The sequence below is a fragment of the Macrobrachium nipponense genome, chromosome 8 (assembly GCF_015104395.2).
Source record: "Macrobrachium nipponense isolate FS-2020 chromosome 8, ASM1510439v2, whole genome shotgun sequence".
Classification (NCBI taxonomy): Eukaryota; Metazoa; Arthropoda; class Malacostraca; order Decapoda; family Palaemonidae; genus Macrobrachium; species Macrobrachium nipponense.
Window position 1 is genome coordinate 51,086,177 of NC_087203.1, and position 23,178 is coordinate 51,109,354.

Genomic DNA, 23,178 nt, shown 5'->3' on the forward strand with positions numbered 1-23,178 from the left:
GGTTAGGCAAAAATGTTAGCCTAACTGAGTTTACATATGAGTAAGTTTCTGTTTTTATATAGCCTTTACATTATGACTGATCGAGAATAATCTGGATTAGGCAGTACCCTATACAGGCAGTCCCGGGTCACTGGTGGGGGTTCCATTCTTGGCGGGGTGCTGATGAGCGAAAACTGCCATTAACCATAACACAGCAATTTATGGTGCTTGAGGGACAAATAACTGGTTAATGGCACCTCGGTTAGGTATGTTATGTTGCCATAATTCTGTTATTGGGGCCTTATGGCACCGATAGGCACCGATAACTGAAACTCTGCACGTCATGGCGTGTAAATCGCTGGTCTAGGCCCATAATACCGGATCGCCATTAACCTGGGACTGCCTTATTAGGTTTAGAGGGAACAATATAGGAAACATCCTATTGTTGATTTACTAAGTAAGAGGTAGTTTAGCCCAAATAGCCTAGGATTGGATAAAAATAGTATCCTAGGCTTAATTAACAGTTTTTATGACTAGGGGCTGATACTGATATAGTAGCCTATTGGTAAGGCTATATAATAGTAGAACTCTTATGCAGCCTATATCTGTAAAGGTGATAAAACCCAGAAAAGGCTGTAAACTAATCAGATTAAGTGGGAACCCCTTACTTATCAGGGAATGTCCTATCAGTAGGCCTAAAAATGAGCATGGCTTATATCTTTACGAACTTTAAACAAGACTATAAGAGGCAGTGACCTAGAATACATTGAGCCCCCCCCCCCAGGGGACCTAAATAGGAAATCCTCCTAATCTAGTTTAATGTACATTTATTATAGAAGCAAAAAACTAAAGCCATATAAACAGTGGGCTTTAACTAACTAAAGGGATTTTGACCGAAGGAAAAAATCTATTTCTGGGTGATTGGGACTCGGGTCGCCCTATGAAATATCCTAAATATCATTCTTTCTAGGTAAAATTAATCTAAAATTACCAGAGAAAAACAAAATTAAGAAAATGTCAGTAAAAACTGACGTCGCTCACTCTTAAAAAGAGTGTCGGTATGGTAATAGGGGCGAGTGGGAACACTACCACGAGACATTCACCAATTAGAACTTCCAATCAGAATCCCCACAAGAGAGAGCTGATACCAACGGGCGATGCAGCCGCTACTACTACTACTAGAGGACGCCACGGACAGCAGCGCCCCTAGCGGACATCCTTAATCTAAAAACATCTTGTCCTGCATGGGGGGGTAAACAATACAGGGTGGGTTTCATAGGGCGACACGAGCCAATCACCCAGAAATAGATTTTTTTCCTTCGTCAAAATCCCTTTTCTGGGCTCAGCTCGTGTCGGCCTATGAAAGAGTACCAGAGAAACAGACAAGATGGAATTAAAAAGGACAAATGAAAAGCAGTTGTAAAACGAGGGATATAATATAAGTAAATCAATTACAGCATACAAACTAAGTACTTAAACCTAACTTATTCTAAACAGTAACATAAAAGAACGTTAGTAATGTAAAGTACTTAAAATTACAGTAAACATAGTAAAATATAATAATGCAGTGTAATATTAACAAAATAGATTTACTTAGAAAATTATTTACAAAATATACAAACACATGTGTCCTACCTAGCATAAAAATAAGGGTAGGTACACTGAAGTACATTATCAGTACAAGTGTGGATGTCCCTAGCAAAAAAATAAGGGACAATCCACTAGTATGATTCAGCGGCTAAGGCTAGGATATCCGAGTAGCATGGCGATAGGGTGAGGCATGTTGGATGAGGTAGGTAGAAAGACCTGGATCTGTACTACGACTACTATACAGTATCAGGAGAAACATGTTTCCCGCTGCTACTGCGCAAAATGAAAATTTTAAAGATTCCAAGGACTTTAGATAATGACGTTTAAAGACTGTCGGGGATTTCCATCCAGTATACTTTTTAAGATCCTCAAAGTTCATATGTTGAAGATAATTAATTGAGGTGGCTACTCCCCTGATATCATTGTTCTTTTGGGAGGGGAATGAAATCAGGATTGGCTTGTTTAATGAAGTAAAGGATTTGTTGTCTAATACCTTTTACTGACAAAGTACCACCTTTTTCTCTCATGAAGAGAGAACCTGAGGATCTTGAGGAGTACGAGATAGAAAGGCTCTTAAAGTTGATACTGGGCAGAGAGAAGGATCTTGGGGAAGTGGGATGACTTTCCAAGGGGCCCACCTTGCAAGAGGATCCTCATTTTAGCTAAAAAGCTACGATCCGGAGCAAGCAGAACTTCTCCTGAGGGGAGGAATTCCACATGACCCGCATCTCTGGATAGAGCCGACAGTTCTGAAATTCTAGCTCCTGAAGCTAGGCTTAATAAGAATAATGTCTTTCTAAGAAGCATTATGAATGTACAAGACGAGTTGTCAGTATCTGAAGCTAGTTTGAGGACATCATTTAAGAACCATGAAACTGCAGTAGGCCTTTGAGAAGGTCTAAGTCTAGCACAGGCTTTAGGAATAGACGTGAAATAAGATTCAGTCAGATCTATCTGAAACCTAACTGAAAGATCTTCTTCAAAGCCGATTATGAGTAGTAATAGTGCTAGCTGCTAAACCTTTTTCAAAACAAGGATCTGAAAAAGGATATAGCTAGATTAACTGTCATGGTTGTAGTGTTTGATTCTTTCAGGAAAGATTGCATAATTTTTTAACAGCTGAGTCATATTGTCTAATGGTTGACTCTCTCTTATCTGATTCTAGGAAGAGAATATTTTGTGGATCAATATTAGCATCTTTATTAGCCGCAAACTTCATGAAGTCCATAAAGTTAGGGTCTGAAGAATTCCTGAGGAAGCGAACACAGTCCTCATTTGTACTGATTGTGACAGCTTGGGATTGGGAATCCGTTGAGGTCGGAGACCCAATTCCAGAAGAAGAGGATACCAGTTGCTCTTGGGCCAGTCCCGGATGCAATCAGAAGCTACTATTCCTTTGAAAGTCCTCAGCTTGCTTAAGACTTTCAAGAGAAGATTCACTGGAGGAAAAACAAATTTTTCTCCACTGATCCAATCTAACGACAGGGCGTCCGTGGCATAAGCCAGAGGGTCCAGGTTGGGGGCCACATAGCAAGGGAGCTTGTGGTTCGCTTGTGACGAAGAGATCTACTTGGGAGACCTGGGGACTCTCCGGCATATCCACTGGAATGACCCGTCGTCTAGGGACCATTCTGATTCCAGAGGAACTGACCGGGACAAAGCGTCTGCTATCACATTTCTTACCCCCCGCCAGGTGAGTGGCGGACAGATGCCATTTGTGTTTGTTTGCTAGGGCAAAGATGGCTATCATGACATGGTTCACATGCTTGGATTTGGACCCTCCTCTGTTGATGCAATGAACTACCACTGCACTGTCCAAAACTAGCCTTAGATTGAGACTTTTTCGGGGGAAGCAGTCTCTTCAAAGGGTAAGGGAAAACTTACTGCCATTGCTTCCAGAACGTTTATGTGGAGCTGGCGAAATTGAACTGACCAAGTCCCCTGAACCTGTTTGAACTGAGAATATCCCCCCCCCACCGCCCAGGACAGGGAGGCAGCCGCCGTGAATGGTTCAACACTGGGTAAGGGGCATATTGAAGGGGTACCATGTGCTTGGCTAAGTTCTTTTACTTTTGACCATGGACGGAGTTGATTGCGAAGGATCTGTGGAATTACTGACAACTTGTCTCGAGATTTGGTGTTTGCTCTCGATCGCCAAACTCGATTTATATATTGTTTAGCCTTGCTTTCAGGAGGATATCTGTTACCGAAGCAAACTGAAGGGACCCTAGGATTCTTTCCTGGTTGTCTCCTTGATGTTTGTTTGCATTTGAGAAATTGCCTGACAGATTTTGCTATTTCCTTCCGTTTGGCCACTGGAATTGACAGATTGTGGGAAGACAAATCCCATTGGATTCCCAGCCACTGAAAACGAGACTCCGGGGTAAGTCTGGATTTCGTTTTGTTTATCTGGAACCCCAGATGTTCCAGAAAGTGAACTACCTTTTTGGTGGCTTTGAGACATTCCTCGACAGTTGGTGCCCAGATCACCAATCGTCGAGGTATGCTGCTACCATGATTCCCTGAGTTCTCAATTGCTGTACAACCACTTCTGCTATTTTCGTGAATACCCTGGGGGCTACATTCAGACCGAAGGGCATCACTTTGAATGAGAATGTCTGATTTCCTAGCCTGAATCCTAGGATAAATGGGCGGAAGTGTCTGGCTATAGGGATATGATAGTATGCGTCTGTAAGATCGATGGAGCATGTGACGGCTCCACGCGGAAGTAAGGTCCTTACTTGCGAGAGGGTAAGCATCTTGAACTTGTCGCAACGAATAAGAGTTTAGCTTTGACAAGTCTAAGATTACCCTTCTTTTTTGTTGAGCCTTTCTTTGGCACGCTGAATAAGCGACCTTGAAATTTTAGATGCTTGACTCTCGCAATAGCTCCTTTCTGAAGGAGTTCTCCGCGTAATCTGTCAATTCCTTTGATGGTATTTGGCGGAATGATTTGATTGGAGGAGGATCTTTGATCCAACTCCACCCAACCCTTTGGACACTATGCTCTGTGCCCAATTGCTGAACCCCCACTGTGACGGAAGAGGAACAGCCTCCCTCCTACCTGGGGAGCCTCATTGTTGATGGGCGGGTTGACCACCACGCCCTCCCCTGAACTGCCTGCTCCTTGTCGCCCTTCCTGCGCCACGCTGGCGAAAGTAGCCTCTCGCCCTACCTCTCGGTTGCTTGTTAAAGGGAGTGTAGCCCTGACCTTCATACGTAGGGTGAAGGCCGGCGAGAGTGCGTAGGAGGTCGACGGTTGTGATTGAGGAGACAGCAGGAGGATGGGCTGGTTCTGTTTCGAACTAGCAGGTTGTCCCTGTTGGGTAACCGGGACGGCCTGAACAAATTGCTGCTGTTGCTGGCGTTTCTGGTAAGGCTGGAACCTTTTACCAGACTTCTTTGGTTTCTTACCAGCAGTGGGGACGGATTCTTGCTTCTCTTGGATGAAATACCCCACCTAGCTCTAAGGCTCTGGTTGAGCCTAGCAGCCTCGTGGTGCACTTCATTCACAGCGGACTCTGGGAAGAGATCCGCTGCCCCACATGCTAGAAGCCAGGAGTCTATTAGGCTCGTGCCTAATAGTGCACTCCTGCAGAACGTGCTTTCGGCAATTCCTCCTAGCTTGGAAGAAGTCGAAAGCATCTGCCTCTGAACCGACTGAAGCTGGGATTTGGCCAAGATCTTAAACAGCGGTTCCGTAGCATATGAGAGAGCAGCCATTTCCGTTATTATCAGTGAATTGAGGGACCTGCCAAACCTAGTTCGCGCGTCGAACTCCGCCTGGCTGAATCAAGGAATCAGGCCAGCCTTGAAAGCTTCTCGCCGAACTGGTCCATGGGAGGCGCAGTACCGGTCCAGGTTTGAGCTTGCCAAGCGTGAACGTGGCTGGCAAGTTCTCCCACAATTCTCCAAAAGCTGGGAAAAGCGGAGAAGTAGACTCCGCCTCCCTTAGCTGTGGCATGGGCTCATCCTTGAGGACTGCCTGAAGAGTCCTCTCTACTATTTTCGTGGCGAACGGAAGAGAAGCCTCCTCTTCCGTCGCAAAAATAGTGAAAGGACTCTTATAGGCCTGGAGCTTAGTGTTTGTGCACTCCCAGTCCTCAAGGCAGTGAACCCATTCCCGTTGGGCATGATACCCTACTGTAGGAGGAACATCCTCCCTAGAGATCTTGTCTTCCCTAGTAAGAGCGCTACAGTCAGCCTAGCATAGCCGATGAAAGGCTGCGTCAGACCCGGAGGATAAACTCGAAGTCCTCAATCCTTCGAGTTTCCACACTCCGGGATAGAGATCATCCTAAATGGAGAGTAGGCGGCTACTCTCCATGGGTTCTCCATAGAGAAAGCTGGCAGAGAGTTGTATGGCGGGAGCTGAAAATACCAGCACTTGGCACTGGGGGAGACTGAAGAGGGACCTGAGAGACGCCCAGCTACTCGGTCCTCATTCTCTCTAACCCTGTTAGAGAGATCCTGGATGGACTGGCCTGATAGAGACAGAGTGCTCGACAGTTGTGCGAACATCTGCTCAAATCTCGTCCCCAGGGCGGAGACTTGCGAACCAACCATCATCGCCCACCTGTTGCATCACCACTGCTGAGAAAGCAGTGGGATCAAAGGTGCTGGGTCCCCCAACCGCTCCTCCCACCGGCGTTGCCGGAGTGGATGCGGTGGAGGCAGGAGGAAGGCATGGCATGGGCTCGGCAAGGGGAGCGCGAGATTCTCCTTAGAAGCCTTGCTTCTAGAGCTTCGAGTAAGAGAAGAGCTCGGATTGGCCTTCACCGCGTCAGCGTAAGAAGTCGAAGACTTCTTAGCCGAAGAAGACGAAGACGACTTCTTAGAAGTCGTCTTAGATAGAGTCTTCGGTTCTCTCTGTCCCTTCACCTTTGGGGGTACAGAGAAGAGACGGGAGAGCGGGTAGGGATCTCAGATCCCACAAAGCCTTGGAAAGAAGCGCTCGAAGAAGGGACAGGAGAAGATCCAGGAGCGCCCAAGGAAAGACCTTGGGCGCCCGACACACCTACCTCAACCAACAAATCCTCTGCCCCTACCGCCATAGGCTCGATGTTTAGGTCCAGGAGGGCAGCGACGTCTCCGGGACCGACTCCTGTGAAGCTACGGACCCCGAAAGATGCTGAAGATCTTGCTGATGGAGGCTATGAGAGGGGCTGCGGACAAGGGGTCAACATACCCTGTTGACTTGCCCGCAGGGAAGATCTGGACGGCCAGCTTCTTGTCAAGGATGTACGGCTGGCCTTTGGCGGCGTTCTTCCGAACCGCCGCCCACCCACGCTTTCAGGGTAGCAAGGGCGACCTCCCTCACACCAGTAGCCTGAAAGAAAGGGCGAGATGAGCTTCTAATGGCGGAACGGGGAACCTTTAACAAACTTATGTCTAAGAGTTTGTTTAGTAAATTGATAAAGAAGCCTATAATCGACTTACCCCCTCCACCAGCTGACTGACTAGGTCGTAGCAGATGGCGCAGGCTTCCGGGTGCCAGACGATCATATCGTTGAATGGCGTGGCACATGGAGCGAGAGACCTGCACTCATCGTGGCCGCAGGGGTCGTACAACGTCGCGTTGCATCCCAGGACCTGACAGTTGGTAGCCTGTAAGTGGAAAGATACATGAGTATCAGGAGAACACTTACAGCCTAACAGTTGCTCCGCTGGTGCCGGAGCGAGAAAGTTAGATTAAACCAGAGCCCCGCCATAATACGTGTGGTAACAAGATTGGTTGGTTGTCCTAGGCTATTGCTCCGCTGACGGCGGGGACAAGAGATAGAATCCAACCAGGAGTGGTGGTAAAAGGAAACCACGACGAAAAATGGCGGGGATGGTAAACATATGAATAATAAAATAACAAATCATCGTAAAATTAGGGGATATCCTTTAAAATAACAATAATATCAAAACCTTTCTCCACCCGTCTAACTAGAAGAGTGCCCGGGTAAGAAGCAAGCTCCCTTCCGGTATAGCGGGGGAGAGATTGTAAGGATATAAGTAGGCAAGCAACCGACCACTAGTAGTGACCACCCCGCCCGCTGGCGGAGCCAGTAATCTATAACCAAGGTGCCCCGGCTGCGACGGAAGGCTCCGTTCGTTATAGAAAGGGAAGGTGGATGAGCAAAACTGGGGAAGGGGGGGGGGGGAGGGTCTCGGCGTAACACGGCGGGAGAGAGAGAGGGGGGGGTTGGCCTACTACTCCCCGTCTCAACAAACTTACCCCGCTCGGAAAGCAAACTACCCCGCTCGGAAAGACCCAGGTACCCTATGAGTGGTCGCCCTATACCCCCCGCTGGAGGAAACCCCTGGCCACCTCAGAGAGAGGGAGGGAGGAAGGCAACTGAGGTTGTCATGACAACCAAGGGTCCCCCAGCGCCTCCCTATACCTGGTAGGGAGGGAAGGGAAGGGTAAGGTGCGATGGAACACGTGACCGCAAGTGGCCTAAGCCGCGAGCAACACAACCGTGGAGGGCCACGTGAACCAGGCTGTACCAAACCATGGGACATGCCACCTAGGCTAGCCTAACACCCTAAATAGAATAAAAATTACATCGTAAAGATGAAAAGACACTTTTAGTAGAAGAAAAAGAAGCCCAGGAGAGGCAAACTGTTTCCGAGGAACAGAAGCCTACTCGGAGCCAGCGATAGCCGATGAAGAGCAAGAGCCGGGATGCTGGGCTGGAACAATGAATAATAGCCTAAATACCAAACTAAGAGAAATGGTAAAGGGGCTAATCTAGCTAAAACTCGATGTAAAAAAAAAACGATGAACGTAATATAGTAAGCCATAAGTATAAGAAGTCCAGTATGGAGGACCGGGAATTCTTAACGAGGCAGCATGGCGCCGCCAACGAGACAACCGGAAACCGGTATATGACCTATTAGAAGGAAAATACTGGTTCCCGGAAGACAAAATATAGTAAAACATTACTTTTATATGAGGCACTTAACTTAGCCGATGCGATGGCAGAACGTTCCATAACGAAGATAATAAGAATCCCGTAAAAGGCACAAGCACAGAGAAAATGCGTCTGAACGCTAGCGCTAATGATTAAGGATGTCCGCTAGGGGCGCTGCTGTCCGTGGCGTCCTCTAGAAGTAGTAGTAGCGGCTGCATCGCCCGTTGGTATCAGCTCTCTCTTGTGGGGATTCTGATTGGAATTTCTAATTGGTGAATGTCTCGTGGTAGTGTTCCCACTCGCCCTATTACCATACCGACACTTCTTTTTAAGAGTGAAGCCGTCAGTTTTACTGACATTTTTTCTTAATTTTGTTTTTTCTCTGGTAATTTTAGATTAATTTTACCTAGAAAGAATGATATTAAGGATCCTTTCATAGGCCGAACACGAGCTGACCCCCAGAAAACAAATTAGGTTTATAGAAGATTAGTCTGAATGGTATGACAACTAAATTAAGCGATATGCAGCTATCAAAACTAACTCAAACCTCAAAGGGCTTAAGGGGACCGTCCGCTATGATGTCTATTTTTGTTCTTTATTACGCAAAATAGATAATTTTCACATATGTTATAGATATATATAAATACCTTCATCATATAAAATTTCAAGTCATTTGAGCAAAAACTTTTAGTTTTATTAGCAAAAATTAGGATTTAAAAAAAAATAGGTAACGATTTCTCCGCTACTAATATGACATCAGTTGTATTGAAAACCATACCATAAAAACTTCTTTATATACAGAACAATTCTCTGTGACATTTTTTGATTTTGATTTTTTTTTTTTTTTTTATGAATTTTTTTTTTCTTTTTTAGTCTAGACACTCAAAAAAAATCTAAAAAAAAAACAAAAAAAAAAAGGAAGGAAAGTAATCAAAATTCTGTTACACAGAATTATGGGATTTTTTATTTTTTCCTTCCTCTTTCAATGATATCTTTCTCTCCAAAATTGGATAATAAATAACCGAGTAATGGTTACCGACATGCACATAAGTATGTTTTTGAGTTATGAGCTCCCAAAGATTTGCTATGTAAATTTCGCTTTTTTCTTATAAAAGTCAAAACAACATTATTATAATTACTTTATTTGTACTTTTAATGTTGATTTCTACACCAAGGATCCTGGTCCTACCCCTAAAAGTGGTATTAATACCCTCAGCGTGACACCAGACAATGATGTTGACGGCGAGATATGAGACAATGAGGGCGCTGATAACAATGATTTTTGTGTTTTTCTTTCAGCACACTCCTGGCCTTCGCTAATTTTTGCTAGCCTTAGTTGCTGAGTAGCCTTCTTGATCTTAGGTAACTTCGGCATTCACTAAGAAGTTATAAAAACAACCTAAAAAGCTAGTGACCAAACGCAAGTGACGAAGTGCATGTAACTCCTTTGATGTCTGTGGCGTAACTGAGTCATTCTCTGAGTCTCGCGGCTCTCGCCTATAAATAGCCGCTCTGAGCAGCTCTCCTCTAACACTACCTTTCATTGCTACCAGATGTATGAGAATCTCAAAAAAAATCTGAAAAAATCCCTGTATATATGCAAAACTAAACACGCAAAATCGATTCTGTCAAACTCAGTCATACAGACGACACAGTTACGATGACGTCATCATTTAAAAACCGCTATATCTTCATTATTTGTAAAAATAATTGGCTGAAACTTCTGGAAAGCATGCACGGCATGTTTCTGCATAGATACAAGTAATAACTCAATTTTTATTTTTCAAAGTTGACATGTCATCCGCCATAGCGGACGGTCCCCTTAAGTTAACATACTATTCTAATAGAATTTATTACAAATATGGAAACTGTATGAGGAACTACAGAGGTGTCCCTCATTAATCATTTAATACTGACTAGTTTCTAATAGAAACTTGCTTTATATCACTACAGGGCTGCCATTATGCAGGACTCTCAGTTCAAGTGTTCTGTATCAAATTGCTTGGTTCCCATTTTGCAAGTGGGTATGGCCCATACCACCTGCCATGAGTATAGGTCTTGCAAAAACCAAGAAAAATTTGCTTGGTCGAACAGATATGTACAAAACTTGTAGTATGCTACTGACTGTAAGTTTTAAGGATGAAACTGCTAATTTTCTTAACTGTCACGGTGAGTTTTCTTGCTAGGGTTCAGTAGTGATAAGGAAAGAGAGATTATATCTTTCCTGCAAAACTCTGGCAGCAGATATTTAACCATTTCTCAGAACGAGATTTATGTTTGGGTAAAAACCCAGTAACATCAGTCCCCAGTACCTCCCAGGTGACTCTGACTCAAATGACTACATTTTACCTGACTCAAATGACTACATTTTCTAAGAGGTACTCTGACCCTTTATTAATAGGCAGTTACGGTTCAGTTGCTGATGCTTAGTCAAACTGAGCAAGCTTCCCCAAAAGGGATACACAGTTGGCAGCATTTGATCAATTCTGTAAGGAAATTATGAATGACAAAAAAAATGTCCTTGCCACAGAATGGCAATATATAAGGGATATGATGCATGATTCTAAAAAGGAATTAAGTTAGTCAAGGACACTCCAGTAAAAAGGGCTGCATCCTGCAACCCAAAAGTGAGAGGGGATGAAAATTCTGCCCAAATAAGATCTATTGTGACTGGAAACCACTAAATGGTCAGTTCTGAATACAAAACTTCAAATCATAACATGATAGGGGCTCTAATACTCATCCTTGATGATACTGATAACCCTTAGTTAGATGCCTCAGCGCACATTTTCTCTCCCTATAGTAACTATTTAATTAATAAGAGAAAAACTATGATCAAAACTGTACATGTGAAAGGCCAATACAGAAACAGTTTTTATCCTGTGTTTATACATTAAGTTACTAAAGACACCTTTTACTAAGACCAAAGTTGGCCTCACAAGTAACCCCAGCCTTCTGTCACTTCATTTCCAAGATTATTAACCCTTAAACGCCGACCCGGGATTTCCGAAAGTGTCTCCCGTATTGCAGCAGCGTTCGCAAGTGAGCCGCCAAAGCGGATAGTTTTTTTTTTTTTAAAATTACAGCATGCTTAATTTTCAAGATTAGGAGTTCATTTTTGGCTCCTTTTTGTCACTGCCTGAAGTTTAGTATGCAACCATCAGAAATGAAAACAAAATATCATTATCATATATAAATATTGGAATATATGACAGGGCGAAAAAAAATGTTCATAAATAATTGTATACAAATCGCGCTGTGAGCAATATGATGCATAAATTCGTAACACGCGGACATAAAAAAAAGCAGTTTTCAAAAATTCACCGTTAATCGAAATATTGTGCTAGAGACTTATGTTTGTTGCAAAATGAAGGTAATTGATTGAATATTACTAGACTGTAAGTGTTGTAGCTTACAATTGCAGTTTTTGACCATTTCAGGCGAGTTAAAGTTGACCGAAGGTCGAATTTTTTCCATTTATCGTTATTTATGTGAAAATATTTCAAAACTGATAAAAGCTACAACCGTGGATTGTTTCAAGATGTATTCTATATGAAATTGTGCACATTTGCATATATAAAACTTTATGTAACGGCTAATTTAAAATGGTGCAAACATTACGACAATCGGACGAAAAAATGTATGATTTTTTCGGAAGTTACCGTGCGTACGCAAAGAAAAAGTTTTTTTCATAAATTCACCATAAATCCAAATATTGTGCTAGAGACTTCCAATTTGTTGCAAAATGAAGGTAAATGACTGAATATTACTAGAATATAAGAGTTTTAGCTTACAATTGCGTTTTTCGACCATTTCGGTAGAGTCAAAGTTGACCGAAGGTTGAAATTTTGGCACATCGTTATTTATATGAAAATATTTCAAAACTGATAAAAGCTACAACCATTAGTTGTTTTTTGTTGTATTCTACATGAAATTGCGCAAATTTTCATATATAATACTCTATGTAACGGCTAATATAAAATGGTGCAAAAATTATGTCAAAGTGACGAAATAATTTCAGAGATGTGTTGCTGATGCTTTTTAGTGCGAGAAGAAAGAAATTCGCGCTTGCGCGCCTGGGTAACGATTGTAAACAAAACAACACCTTGATCCGTGAGCTCCCAGCATCCCCCAAGGCGCGTGATTAAAAAGTTTTCGCCTAGTAGGCCTATAACTATTTTTCCGCGAATTTTTAAAAAAACTTTTTCGTCGACGTACCATACGTCGGTTCGGCACCCGACAGACGACTTTCGTCGATGTTTAATACGTCCAATCGGCGTTAAAGGGTTAATCTTGAATAGATAGATTTCTAGAATGTTGTAGTCATCCAGGTTTTGAAAAATTCCACCAAGGAATGGGCAATGCTACAACTTTCTGAAGGGGAAAAGTTTTCTTTATATATAGCTACACAGCAATATAGGACCGGTAAATGCAGTGGGCAAATATGTGATAAAAAAACCACCATAAAAATCTTTTTGCCAATAATACTTCAGGACATGTTTATCTAGACATTAACTAGTCCAAATCCATCAATAACTAAAAATCTATAATTCCTCAAAAAGCAAAATATCAATGAAATGTTATTTCACTTACAGAATCCACTCATACTGTGCTCAGGCTTGGATGGATGTAAAAACCACAGTTTTCTATCTCTCAGTGCATATACACTAAATATTTTTTTGAAAAAATTCAGTAATTAATGAATACCCAGTGTTGCTCTATGAAAAAAGTGAATTAGTGATAACTTTAAGAGATGTAGCCCAAGGAAAATCTGCAAATTAGTGAAATTGCTCCCACGGACAAGTGAATGATGTGTTTCACAAAAATTCACAACAAAATGAACCTCGGAAATGTGAAACATGTAAAAACATCGGGGTAGGGATGCGCGCTTTATGCCATTTTCATTACTTAACAGATTTTGTTATTTACTGTGAGGGGCAGACCTACAAATTCTCTGTAAAGTTTAAATGCCTTTGTATGATAAAGAATGATGAGAAAAGCAGGGTTACAGAGATGTGCTGGTTGATATTTGTTCTAAATGTCTTAGTAAATACTTTCTAAACATTTGCCTTAAATTCATGTTATGACCTATTTTTCCACTCCACACATATCTCTTAACTATAATACCTATAAAAAATTACTTTCAAAACACTAATTCTCCACGTACCTTTAGTGCTTCTTCCAGCGTGACTTGAGGATTACTATATAGTTCTAGAAGAAGGTTTTTCCATAAACCTGAACTAAGCTCCTGCTGTGTCTCCAGCATCAAAACTGCTAAGGTATACCAAGGAAACTGTGGGGCTGAAGAGCGAACTAACAGCGAGTTTGGAGCTGTTGTACCTGCAGTGAGCCATGACAAGAGACCACTCAATCCTCCTCCAGCAGTGTGTTTATCCTCATAAGACTGAAATTATAATTTTGTGCATAAGTAATAATAATGATAAATATATTAGTATACAGCAAAAACAATAACAGAAAAATTGGCAAGCTACTCCAATCTTAAAAAATAAATTAAGAATGAAAAACACAACTTCCAGTTAGCTAATGATTTTCAGGCGATGCCCCACACTGCTGTACAAAAACCATTATTAACAGAGCCTTATGTGCACAAATAGTATTCGTATTGTATATGCAAATAAATGGGATTTTATGGGATGAAAGAAAAAAAATTATAGAAAAGAATTACTTGCATGTAATCAAAACAATTACCTGATACTCTGGTTAAGGGCCAACTTTCTGAAGCAAATTTCTTATAACCACTGTTTTTTTCTATTTCTAACTGGAGTTGCAATAGCTGAGAAACTTAAACTTTACAAATGTTACTATTTTCAAAAAGTCATGAACTACTTTTTTCTAAGGAATGTTGGATCAATTTTTTACAAAGCTGTGCCAAAATTTCTAATTAGGCTCCGGTTTTCATTCCAATATATTAAAAAGTAATGGACAGACTTTGGAAAATTCAAATCAACCTGCAATAACTATTTCCGAGATATTTCATGGAAAATACATTTGTGTGAGCTAATATTTACGGTTTTACATATGAGGAAGCTGCACCTCCTGAAGAAAAACAACAAATAAATAAATAAATAAAATATAAATATAAAGTGCACTTAAACAACTATTAATGTAATCAAGTAACCTAAGCTTCCAAGTAGAAAAGTTTAGCTTTTGGAGCTGGCAATAAGACTTTATATTTCTTTAAAAAGAAAAAGATACGTAACTGTATATATCATTTAACTACAAGGAGAAACTATACTTCAATATATTGCATTCTATAGGGTGGAATGATTAGTTGAAAATTACTACAATATCTGTTGAAATTATAACATGTTTACCAATGGGTTTATGCTAAAGTACAAATACAGTAGCGACCAGGACCTCAACCATACTAGAAATCAAAATAATTGGATTTCATTGAAAAATGTTTAGTAAATTTTGCATCAGAGCTCAAACAAAAACCGGAATCCGACCCAATGAATCACATGAGTTTTGCAAACAAAAGTGGTTTGGTTAATCGCCACTAGTTGGTGTTGTTCCCATGCTTGTTTTAAGCCCGCTCGCTCTGCTGCTATTTTGAGCAAGTAGTACAAGCTTGTACAGGTATTTCCTTAGTTTTTGTGGCTTTCTATATTGTACTATTTTGATTCAATCATTGGTTCCAAGAGAGCCATTGCAGACAAGCAGATGAGGAAAACGGTTAGAACCCCAATGAATTTAAGATTATCAAAAATTATGAGACACACATTCGTGTGACAACCTTAAAGACCTCACAAGATTTTTACTGACAGGCAACCCCTGTAGTGTGACAGTTGTGTCAATAGTTAACCACCATCACAACTATTGGCAAACTATCAACACTGAAAACAAAACATCTGTAATAATGGTAAAAATCATAGGTTATTCAAATTAGTCAATAGTGATACAACTCTTGATACTGTAAACAAAACAACTGTAATTACCAAACAGTGGTACCTCGACATATGAAAGTCCCAGCTTACGAAAAATTCAAGTTACAAAAGCAAATATGAAGATTTTTGTGGCTCTACATACGAAAGTAGTTCAGGTTACGAAAGGTTGTTGCTGTAAAGTCCCGAGATTCGCCCAGACCACTGATAACAATTTTAAAACTCGCGCGCCACCAACTGAGTAGACTCGCCACCATCCTCCCCGCTCTCCCATTGGTTCCTGATGATAGTCATCGCCATAAGATACTGCTCTCCTATTGGTCAGCATCTCTCCCATCGTGCTCTACGTAAAGGCATCTTTCCCCCACTGCTTCGCAACTTCGTTTGTGTATGCACGGGGAATTCATTCGTTCTATACGATTTTGTTTATTAACGTAAATTCTTTAGTGATTTCATTGTAGTACTACTTTATCGTGTTGTGTGAGAACTTTAGTACATATACTACATAACTTTATTACGTACAGTATACATAGTCATGGGTCCCAAGAAAGTTACTGAAGTTCACAGAAAGAAGAGGATGCTTTCTATGGAGACGAAGATGGAGATCATAAGAAAATATAAGGCTGGCATGCGGTTGAGTGTGATCGCAAAGGAATACGGCCGAAATCCGCCGACGATAGGCACCATCCTTAAGCAGAAGGAAGCCATCAAAGAAGCTACACCTTCCAAGGGCGTGACTATTTTGTCTAAAAAGAGGAGCCACGTGCACGACGAGATGGAGAGGCTGCTTCTTGTCTGGATAAATGACAAAGAAATTGCTGGCGGTACGAAAACTGAGAAGGCAATCTCCCACAAGGCCAGCGCTATTTTCGGCGATTTGATTGCTCAGGCTGAAGACAACGGAGAAGGGACATCGACGCCAACCCCAGACTTCAAGGCTTCTCGTGGGTGGTTTGAAAAATTCTGGAAACGGACTGGCATCCATTCATTGGTGCGGCATGGTGAGGCGGCCAGCTCGGACATGAAAGCGACCGAAGCCTTTATTAAGACGTTCGACGAGATGACGATCAAAGAAGGCTACAGTTCTCAGCAAGTCTTCAACTGTGATGAGACTGGCCTTTTTTGGAAAAAAATGCCTCATTGGATGTACATCACGGAGGAAGAGAAGAAGCTACCCAGGCATAAGCCTATGAAAGACAGACTTACGCTCGCACTTTGTTCGAACGCCAGTGGGGATTGCAAGGTGAAGCCCCTACTGGTGTATCATTCCGAGACTCCTCGAGCTTTCAAGGCCCACAAAGTGCTAAAGGAGAAGCTTCCAGTGATGTGGAGGGCTAATGTGAAAGCCTGGGTAACGAGACTTTTGTTCACCGAGTGGGTAAATCTGTGTTTTGGTCTGACAGTGAAGAAATTCTTGGAAGAGAAGCGCCTCCCTCTGAAATGTCTGCTGTTGTTGGACAATGACCCTGCTCCCTCCTGGCCTCGAGGAAGATATCCTAGTGGAGTATTCTTTTATTAAGGTTCTTTATCTTCCGCCTAACACCACCCCTCTCCTCCAGCCCATGGACCAGCAAGTGATATCAAACTTCAAGAAGCTGTATACGAAACTTCTTTTCAAGAGATGTTTCGACATCACCGATACCACAAACCTCACCTTGCGTGAATTTTGGAAGGAGCATTTCGATGTTGTGATATGCATCCGACTCATCGATCAAGCTTGGCAGGAGGTTTCGAGGCGAACCTTGAATTCTTCGTGGAGGAAACTCTGGCCTGATGCCGTATCCGCCAGAGACTTCAAGGGATTTGACATGGGCAAAGCTAGTGCAGATTCAGAAACAGTTGACGATCCTGAAACTGTTTCGCAAACAGATCTTGACGAGATCGTTCCACTCGGCAAGTCCATGGGGCTGGTTGTCGACGAGGACAACATCAATGACCTTCTCGAGGAGCAACAAGAGGAGCTTACGACGACTGACCTGAAGGAGTGGGAGGCCATGCAACAAAACGTCGTTCAAGAAGAGTTCTCTAGCAGCGGCGAGGAGGAGGACAACCCTATGACAACGGCAGAAATTAAGGATGCTCTAGCTGCTTTTCATAAGGTGCAATAACAAATTTGTAGAAAAGAGACACCCCGAAAAGGCTCACACAGGTCGTATGCTTGCGCAGTTTGATGACGTTTGCCTGAATCGTTTCAGGAGCATTTTGAAAAGCAGGCAGAAGCAATCTTCCTTGGATAGTTATTTTTTAAAGAGGCCTTTAGTAGGAGTAAGCAAACAGGAAGATCCAAGTGATACGAAAAAACAGAAAGTTGAAAATGGTGAAGAAATTTAAATTTTGTAAAAAAAAAAAAAAAAAAAAAAAGTTACTACCCTCAGCGCAAGCACCCAAAGGGCGTCAGTATAAGTAAAGGGGCGAAGTGGAAGCCACTACTCACAGGCCTTCTGCCAATTAGAGGATTCCTTTCCAAAATCCCTCTCTTAGAGAGAGCCGTTGCAACGGCCACTCCTCCCTCCTCGCTCCCGCTACTACTACTACTACTACCAGATTCGCGCATCATCTAGCATCCCTGTATTAGTGATTGTGTGCAATATACGCGTTTGTCGCAGCTCCCAGGATTTAAGCTCTCTTCATGATGTCGACTGGAGAACTTCCCTCTACACCTAAGTTGAGTACTCCAATTTACGTTTTTGTGACTTATATGGTTGAGAGGTTTTCCATAGTCGCCTTCGGCCCTCAGAAAAAGTATTGTGGGCGCCGTCGGCTGGCCCGCCTTTTGGGAGCGTCATCAGAACGCGAATGAATTTCACACACTAATCTCCACTAAGTTTTCATTATATATATATATGGAGGTTGAATTATAATCATCAGTGACATGTTATGTATTACGTACTTACTTTTATCCAAAGTAAGATAGGGAGTAGGCCTAACTCGCTCGTGACTTTCGCTGGGGTATAAAGAATAGCTGTTTAACTTATACTTTAACATAAACCTCCCAACCAGTGGCTCAGGGGCGGGTTTGTGCCTGTCCATACATAATTTTTATTGTGATGTACAAGGGTAATTATTAGGCTACTTGTAGCCTATCATAATTGTTGAGGGAGAGAAGGGAGCCCTGTCCCTCTCTTTCTCTCTCTCGTAATAAGATTATGCATGATTGGTGTTAACACGATCTTAGATAAGTCTTGATTTATGCACGTTGATGATTTTCATTTCACTAGGAGGTTGGATGAGTTGCCCCCCCCCAGATCGACCGACCTAGCCTAGGCTAGGCCTAGGAAGGTAGGCTAGGTGTCCCTTCCCTGATACCCTTAAACACACCCTACTTCCCCCTGTCCGCGCTATGGTGCTAGCAGGGAGGATATCAAAATAGAGAGCTTCTCTCTTATTATGATGTTGGATCTACCTCCCTACCGGTCTAGGTCGAAAGAATTCGGTTTAGTAGGTTTGGTTGAGGATTACCCACCCTACCGGTCTAGATCAAAATATTCAATTTAGTAGGTTTGGATGAGGGCTAATGTTCACATTATGATGTCTTAGGGGAGATTTGGCCTAACTGTCCGGTTCCATAGTGATCTCGGAGAGTTAGGCTAGATCCATACTGGGTAGTCTCCTTAACCTTAGTTACAACTCTTCCTTGATACCTCATTATTGGATTATTATTGTATTGTATATTATATTGTTTATTGTATATTAAATTGTTTATGCACATTTATGTTTTTCTTATCGCATGAGGTTGGAGGAGTTGCTTCCTTCCCTAGCTTAACCGACCAGGCCTAGATTGGGCTTGGAAGGTAGGCTAGGTGCCCCTACCCCTATACCCTTACCTCTCCCCCTGTCTGCGCTATGGTGCTAATGGGGAGAATATCAAGGATAGAGAGTATCTCTTGTCATATCGTTGGACCTATCCTCCCTACCTAACCAGATCGAAAAAATTTCGAGTATGGAAGGTTTCGTTGAGTGCCCACCGTCCACGCCAGGATGTCCTTGGAGGTTTATCTGGCCTACCTGACCGGATCCATAGTGATCTCGGAGAATTAGGCTAGACCTATGCTGGGTATTTTTCCCTGCACCTTGTGTTCCTCTTGCAACTCTTCCATGATACCTCATTATGGTATTGCATATTATATTGTTTATTGTATATTATATTGTTTATACACATTTATGATTTTTTGAATACAATTATCAGTGATGTACTTCATATTACATGCTTAAATTTAGCCAACCAAGTTAGGATTGGGTCGGAGGAAGGCCTAACGTGCTCATGATGTCCTCGGGGGTTTTAAAGAAAGAGATTATTAGTTTATATTCTGGCCTCTGGCCCCCCCCTCCCCAGCTTCTCAAGAGCGTGTTAGTGCCTACCTCTGCATAATTTTAGCATAGTGTACATGTAAAATTGTTAGGCTACTAGTAGCCTATCGCATTTATCATGGGAGAGGAGAGAGTCCCCTCTCTCTCTATCCCGGTGTGAGATATGAACGAGTTATTGTTTAATACGAACCAAATAAAGGTTAAATTATGCACTTTGATTTCATAACACTGAGAGGTTGGTAGAGTTGCTTCCTTCCCTGGCTTAACTGACCAAGCCTAGGTTAGGCTTGGAAGGTAGGCTAAGTGTCCCTAACCCTGTACCCTTTATGCCTCTCCCCCTGTCGGCGCTACGGTGCTAGAGGGGAGGATGTCAAGGATAGAGAGCCTCTCTCTTATCACATTGTTGGAACTATCCTCCCTACCGGTCTAGATCGAAAAATTCAAATTTAGTAGGTTTGGTCGAGGGCCACTGTCCACATCATGATGTCTTGGAGGAGATTCCTCCTACCTGTCCGGTTCTGTAATGATCTCGGAAGGTTAAGCTAGATCCATACTGGGTATTATCCTTTTGCCTTAAATTCCTTTGCAACTCTTCCATGATGCCTCATTATTAATTGCATATATTATTCTTATATATTGTCTATTGTACTGCGGTACATTAAATGGTCTGGTTTGTGTATCATCTTGGCCTAGCCTCCGTTAGTACAAAGTAGACCGCGTCCTCCCAGTTCAGAGCGATCACCAATCAGTCGCTGTACCAATCACAATGGGCCATAGGCCCAGTCGGCCTACTACCCCTGCAGTAGTAGGCTTCACAGCTTTCAATAGGTGACCATCTCTGATCGGGTTGGTGGCCAGACGATCAACCGACCACTCCACATGCCACCTCCCCTCCCCCCACTTCCTAGCTCGGCTTTGCCGTACGCTATAACTCGCGGTGCTAGTAGTCTTATCGATGAACGACCGCTCGAGTTTTCACTAAAAGGGGGAAGAGAGTAGTGGGAGTGGTGGGTTTAATGATATTATACATAATCCCTTATGTCTCCGAGTGGATAGCTCCGCCGGCCTTATAGCAGTACCACACCAGCTGGCGGACACTGCTCCGGATGGTGCATTTACACAGCTCCGCCACTCGGTGGTCTCTCTCCCCAGTTCTCCGCGCCGGCTACAGGTTCGGGCTAGGAGCTACGCTCCCCCAATAGAGGCGGGCAGGTTCAGATAGAGGAATTATCTTCCCCTGATCCGCCGCTTCAGCCCGTTCCGCCGGCATTACTTATGACAATGAGATAAGAGACTTTGAGTAGGCTAAGCTTTGGGGAAATTCCCTTCCGAAGGGATCCAAACCAGCTCCGTCAGCGGCGACTGAGTCATCTCCGGCCCTTCGGCTGTCGATTTAGTTCGCTAAGTCGCCTGCTGCCAAGGATTCTCTCCCCCCCTTAAGGGGTCGAGAGCCAAGTCCGCCAGATCCAAGGCGACGGAGTTTGGATTTGACCATGAGACCCTCGCTAACCTTCTAATGTTGAAGGTTAGGGAAGCGGTTGATGAGAGGTTTGAGTCGTTGCGACTTGCCTCGGGCTCTGACACCTTAGGCCAGGCAATAACATCTCTGGCCGAGAGGATCAGGCCCCTGGACGACATGCTGACCGGATTTCTCCACTCCGGATCCCCGGCGCTGGCCTTGTCAATACTGGATGCATCAAAACTACTGCCATTTGACAAGAACCCGTGGCGGTTAGCTTTACATGCCCCATTCTTGGATGGGAAGTTATCAAATGAAGGGTGCGGAACCCGTCTGTTGGAGGATGTTGAGCTCTTCCCGGAGGGTTTGCAAATTTCTTTTCCTGGATTTGTCAGACTAGCGGAACACGCGTTAGTCAGAACAGGCAAGGTCCCGAAGGAGACAGGGATCTTCCCTAGGGACCAAGCCCAAGCTATTTGGGTTTGCACCCTCTCCGGCTGGGTTTGCGTCAACACTGAGTTGACGCCACACAAGGGTACCTACACCATGTTTGTGACCCCAGCCAATGTTCCGTCGCCCTGTACAGACAAGGTAGCGGAACTAACCCTACAAGCGGCAGCAGAAGACAAACCCCTACCAGTACTAAAGGAGACAGAGGCTACCTCTCTTCTCTTCCCCGCAGGTGGGGAGTTTTGGAACGACGCTCCGGCCACGTTTACAGCACATAAACTTGACCCGGACTGCGCTTCCACTCTATTTTCCGAGAAGCTGCCTAAAAATTCCGGCCTATTTAATCAAGGCGGAATTTGAAACAAGATCAAGTTTGCCGAACAGGTGTTCCGGGTCCTAACGAAAGGTCTAATACAGACTTTCCAGTCGGATCTCTACGACTTTGCGATGGCAAGACGAGCTTGTAAGAAATATGGCCTGGTGGGTGCCTCGATAAGGCACGAACCTAATAGGCTGATAAAATCCTCAATATGGGGAGAAAACCTGTTCCCAGAAGGTGAGGTTAACAAGTCTCTCGAGAAGGAGCCAGAGCCAACCAAAGCCCCCAGGTCCGTTGGGGACTCCCCTTCAAACGGAAATTTGAGACCCCCGGACAACAAACAAGACCCAAGAAGAGGCCAAGCAGATTCAATCCTTACCAGGCCTCCCGTCCTCTAACGGTCGTACAAGCGGTCTCGGTTTCTAAAAAGTCGGTAAGCCTTCGACATCTAAGGCTCATCCGCAGCAACAGTTTGTTTACGACAAACTCCGCCAGCCCAAATATAATGACCTCCCCACCCTTTAACCCCGCCTATGAAGCAGTGGATCTATTTCGCAGCCACAACAGGCATGAGAAAAGTAGCAGGGCCAGAAGTTGCTCAAGGCTACGAGGCGGACCAAGGGGTAGAGGCTTCCAAGGAGATAGAGGTAACAGACCTGCAGCCAGTCAGTGAGAGCCCGCAGGTAGGAGGGAGATTATCTCTTCCAGGACCATTGGACCTTCAGTCCATGGGCCCACAGTATAGTCTCAAAAGGTCTGAGGTGGAAATGGGAGAAAGGGCCCATCCACCAATAAAAATTTTTATCAGATACCAACGGCGGACCCTATAGACTATACCAAAGATCTCCTACAGATGAAGGCCATAAAAAGAGTGAAACGACTAAAGTTTCAAGGACGTCTGCTCATTGTCCCAAAGAAGGGTTCTGACAAAAGAAGAGTGATTGTGGACTTGTCCCGTCTCAACTCATACATTCATTGCAACAAGTTCTGCATGTTGACAGTTTTGCAGGTGCAGACCTTACTTCCCTGTGGGGCCGTCACCACCTCTATAGATCTTACAGATGCTTATTATCATGTTCCAATAGCAAGGAACTTCTCTCTGTACCTAGGCTTCAGGCTAGAAAACAAGGCTTACTCATTCAGAGTCATGCCTTTTGGGCTCAACATCGCACCCAGGATATTCACAAAACTAGGAGAGACGATAGTTCAAGAACTAAGAACTCAAGAGGTTATGTTAGTAGCCTACCTAGACGACTGGCTCATTTT

At 43.5% G+C, this 23,178-nt stretch overlaps 1 protein-coding gene across 1 annotated transcript in view; it reads right to left on the reverse strand.

The window, feature by feature from the left end:
• The window catches only part of LOC135223095 (ectopic P granules protein 5 homolog), a 759,396-nt gene that overhangs the window by 542,171 nt on the left and 194,047 nt on the right, over nt 1-23,178 (reverse strand). Inside the window, 1 exon segment of the mRNA XM_064261599.1 lies at nt 13,639-13,875. Coding sequence (XP_064117669.1) covers nt 13,639-13,875 — 237 coding nt within the window.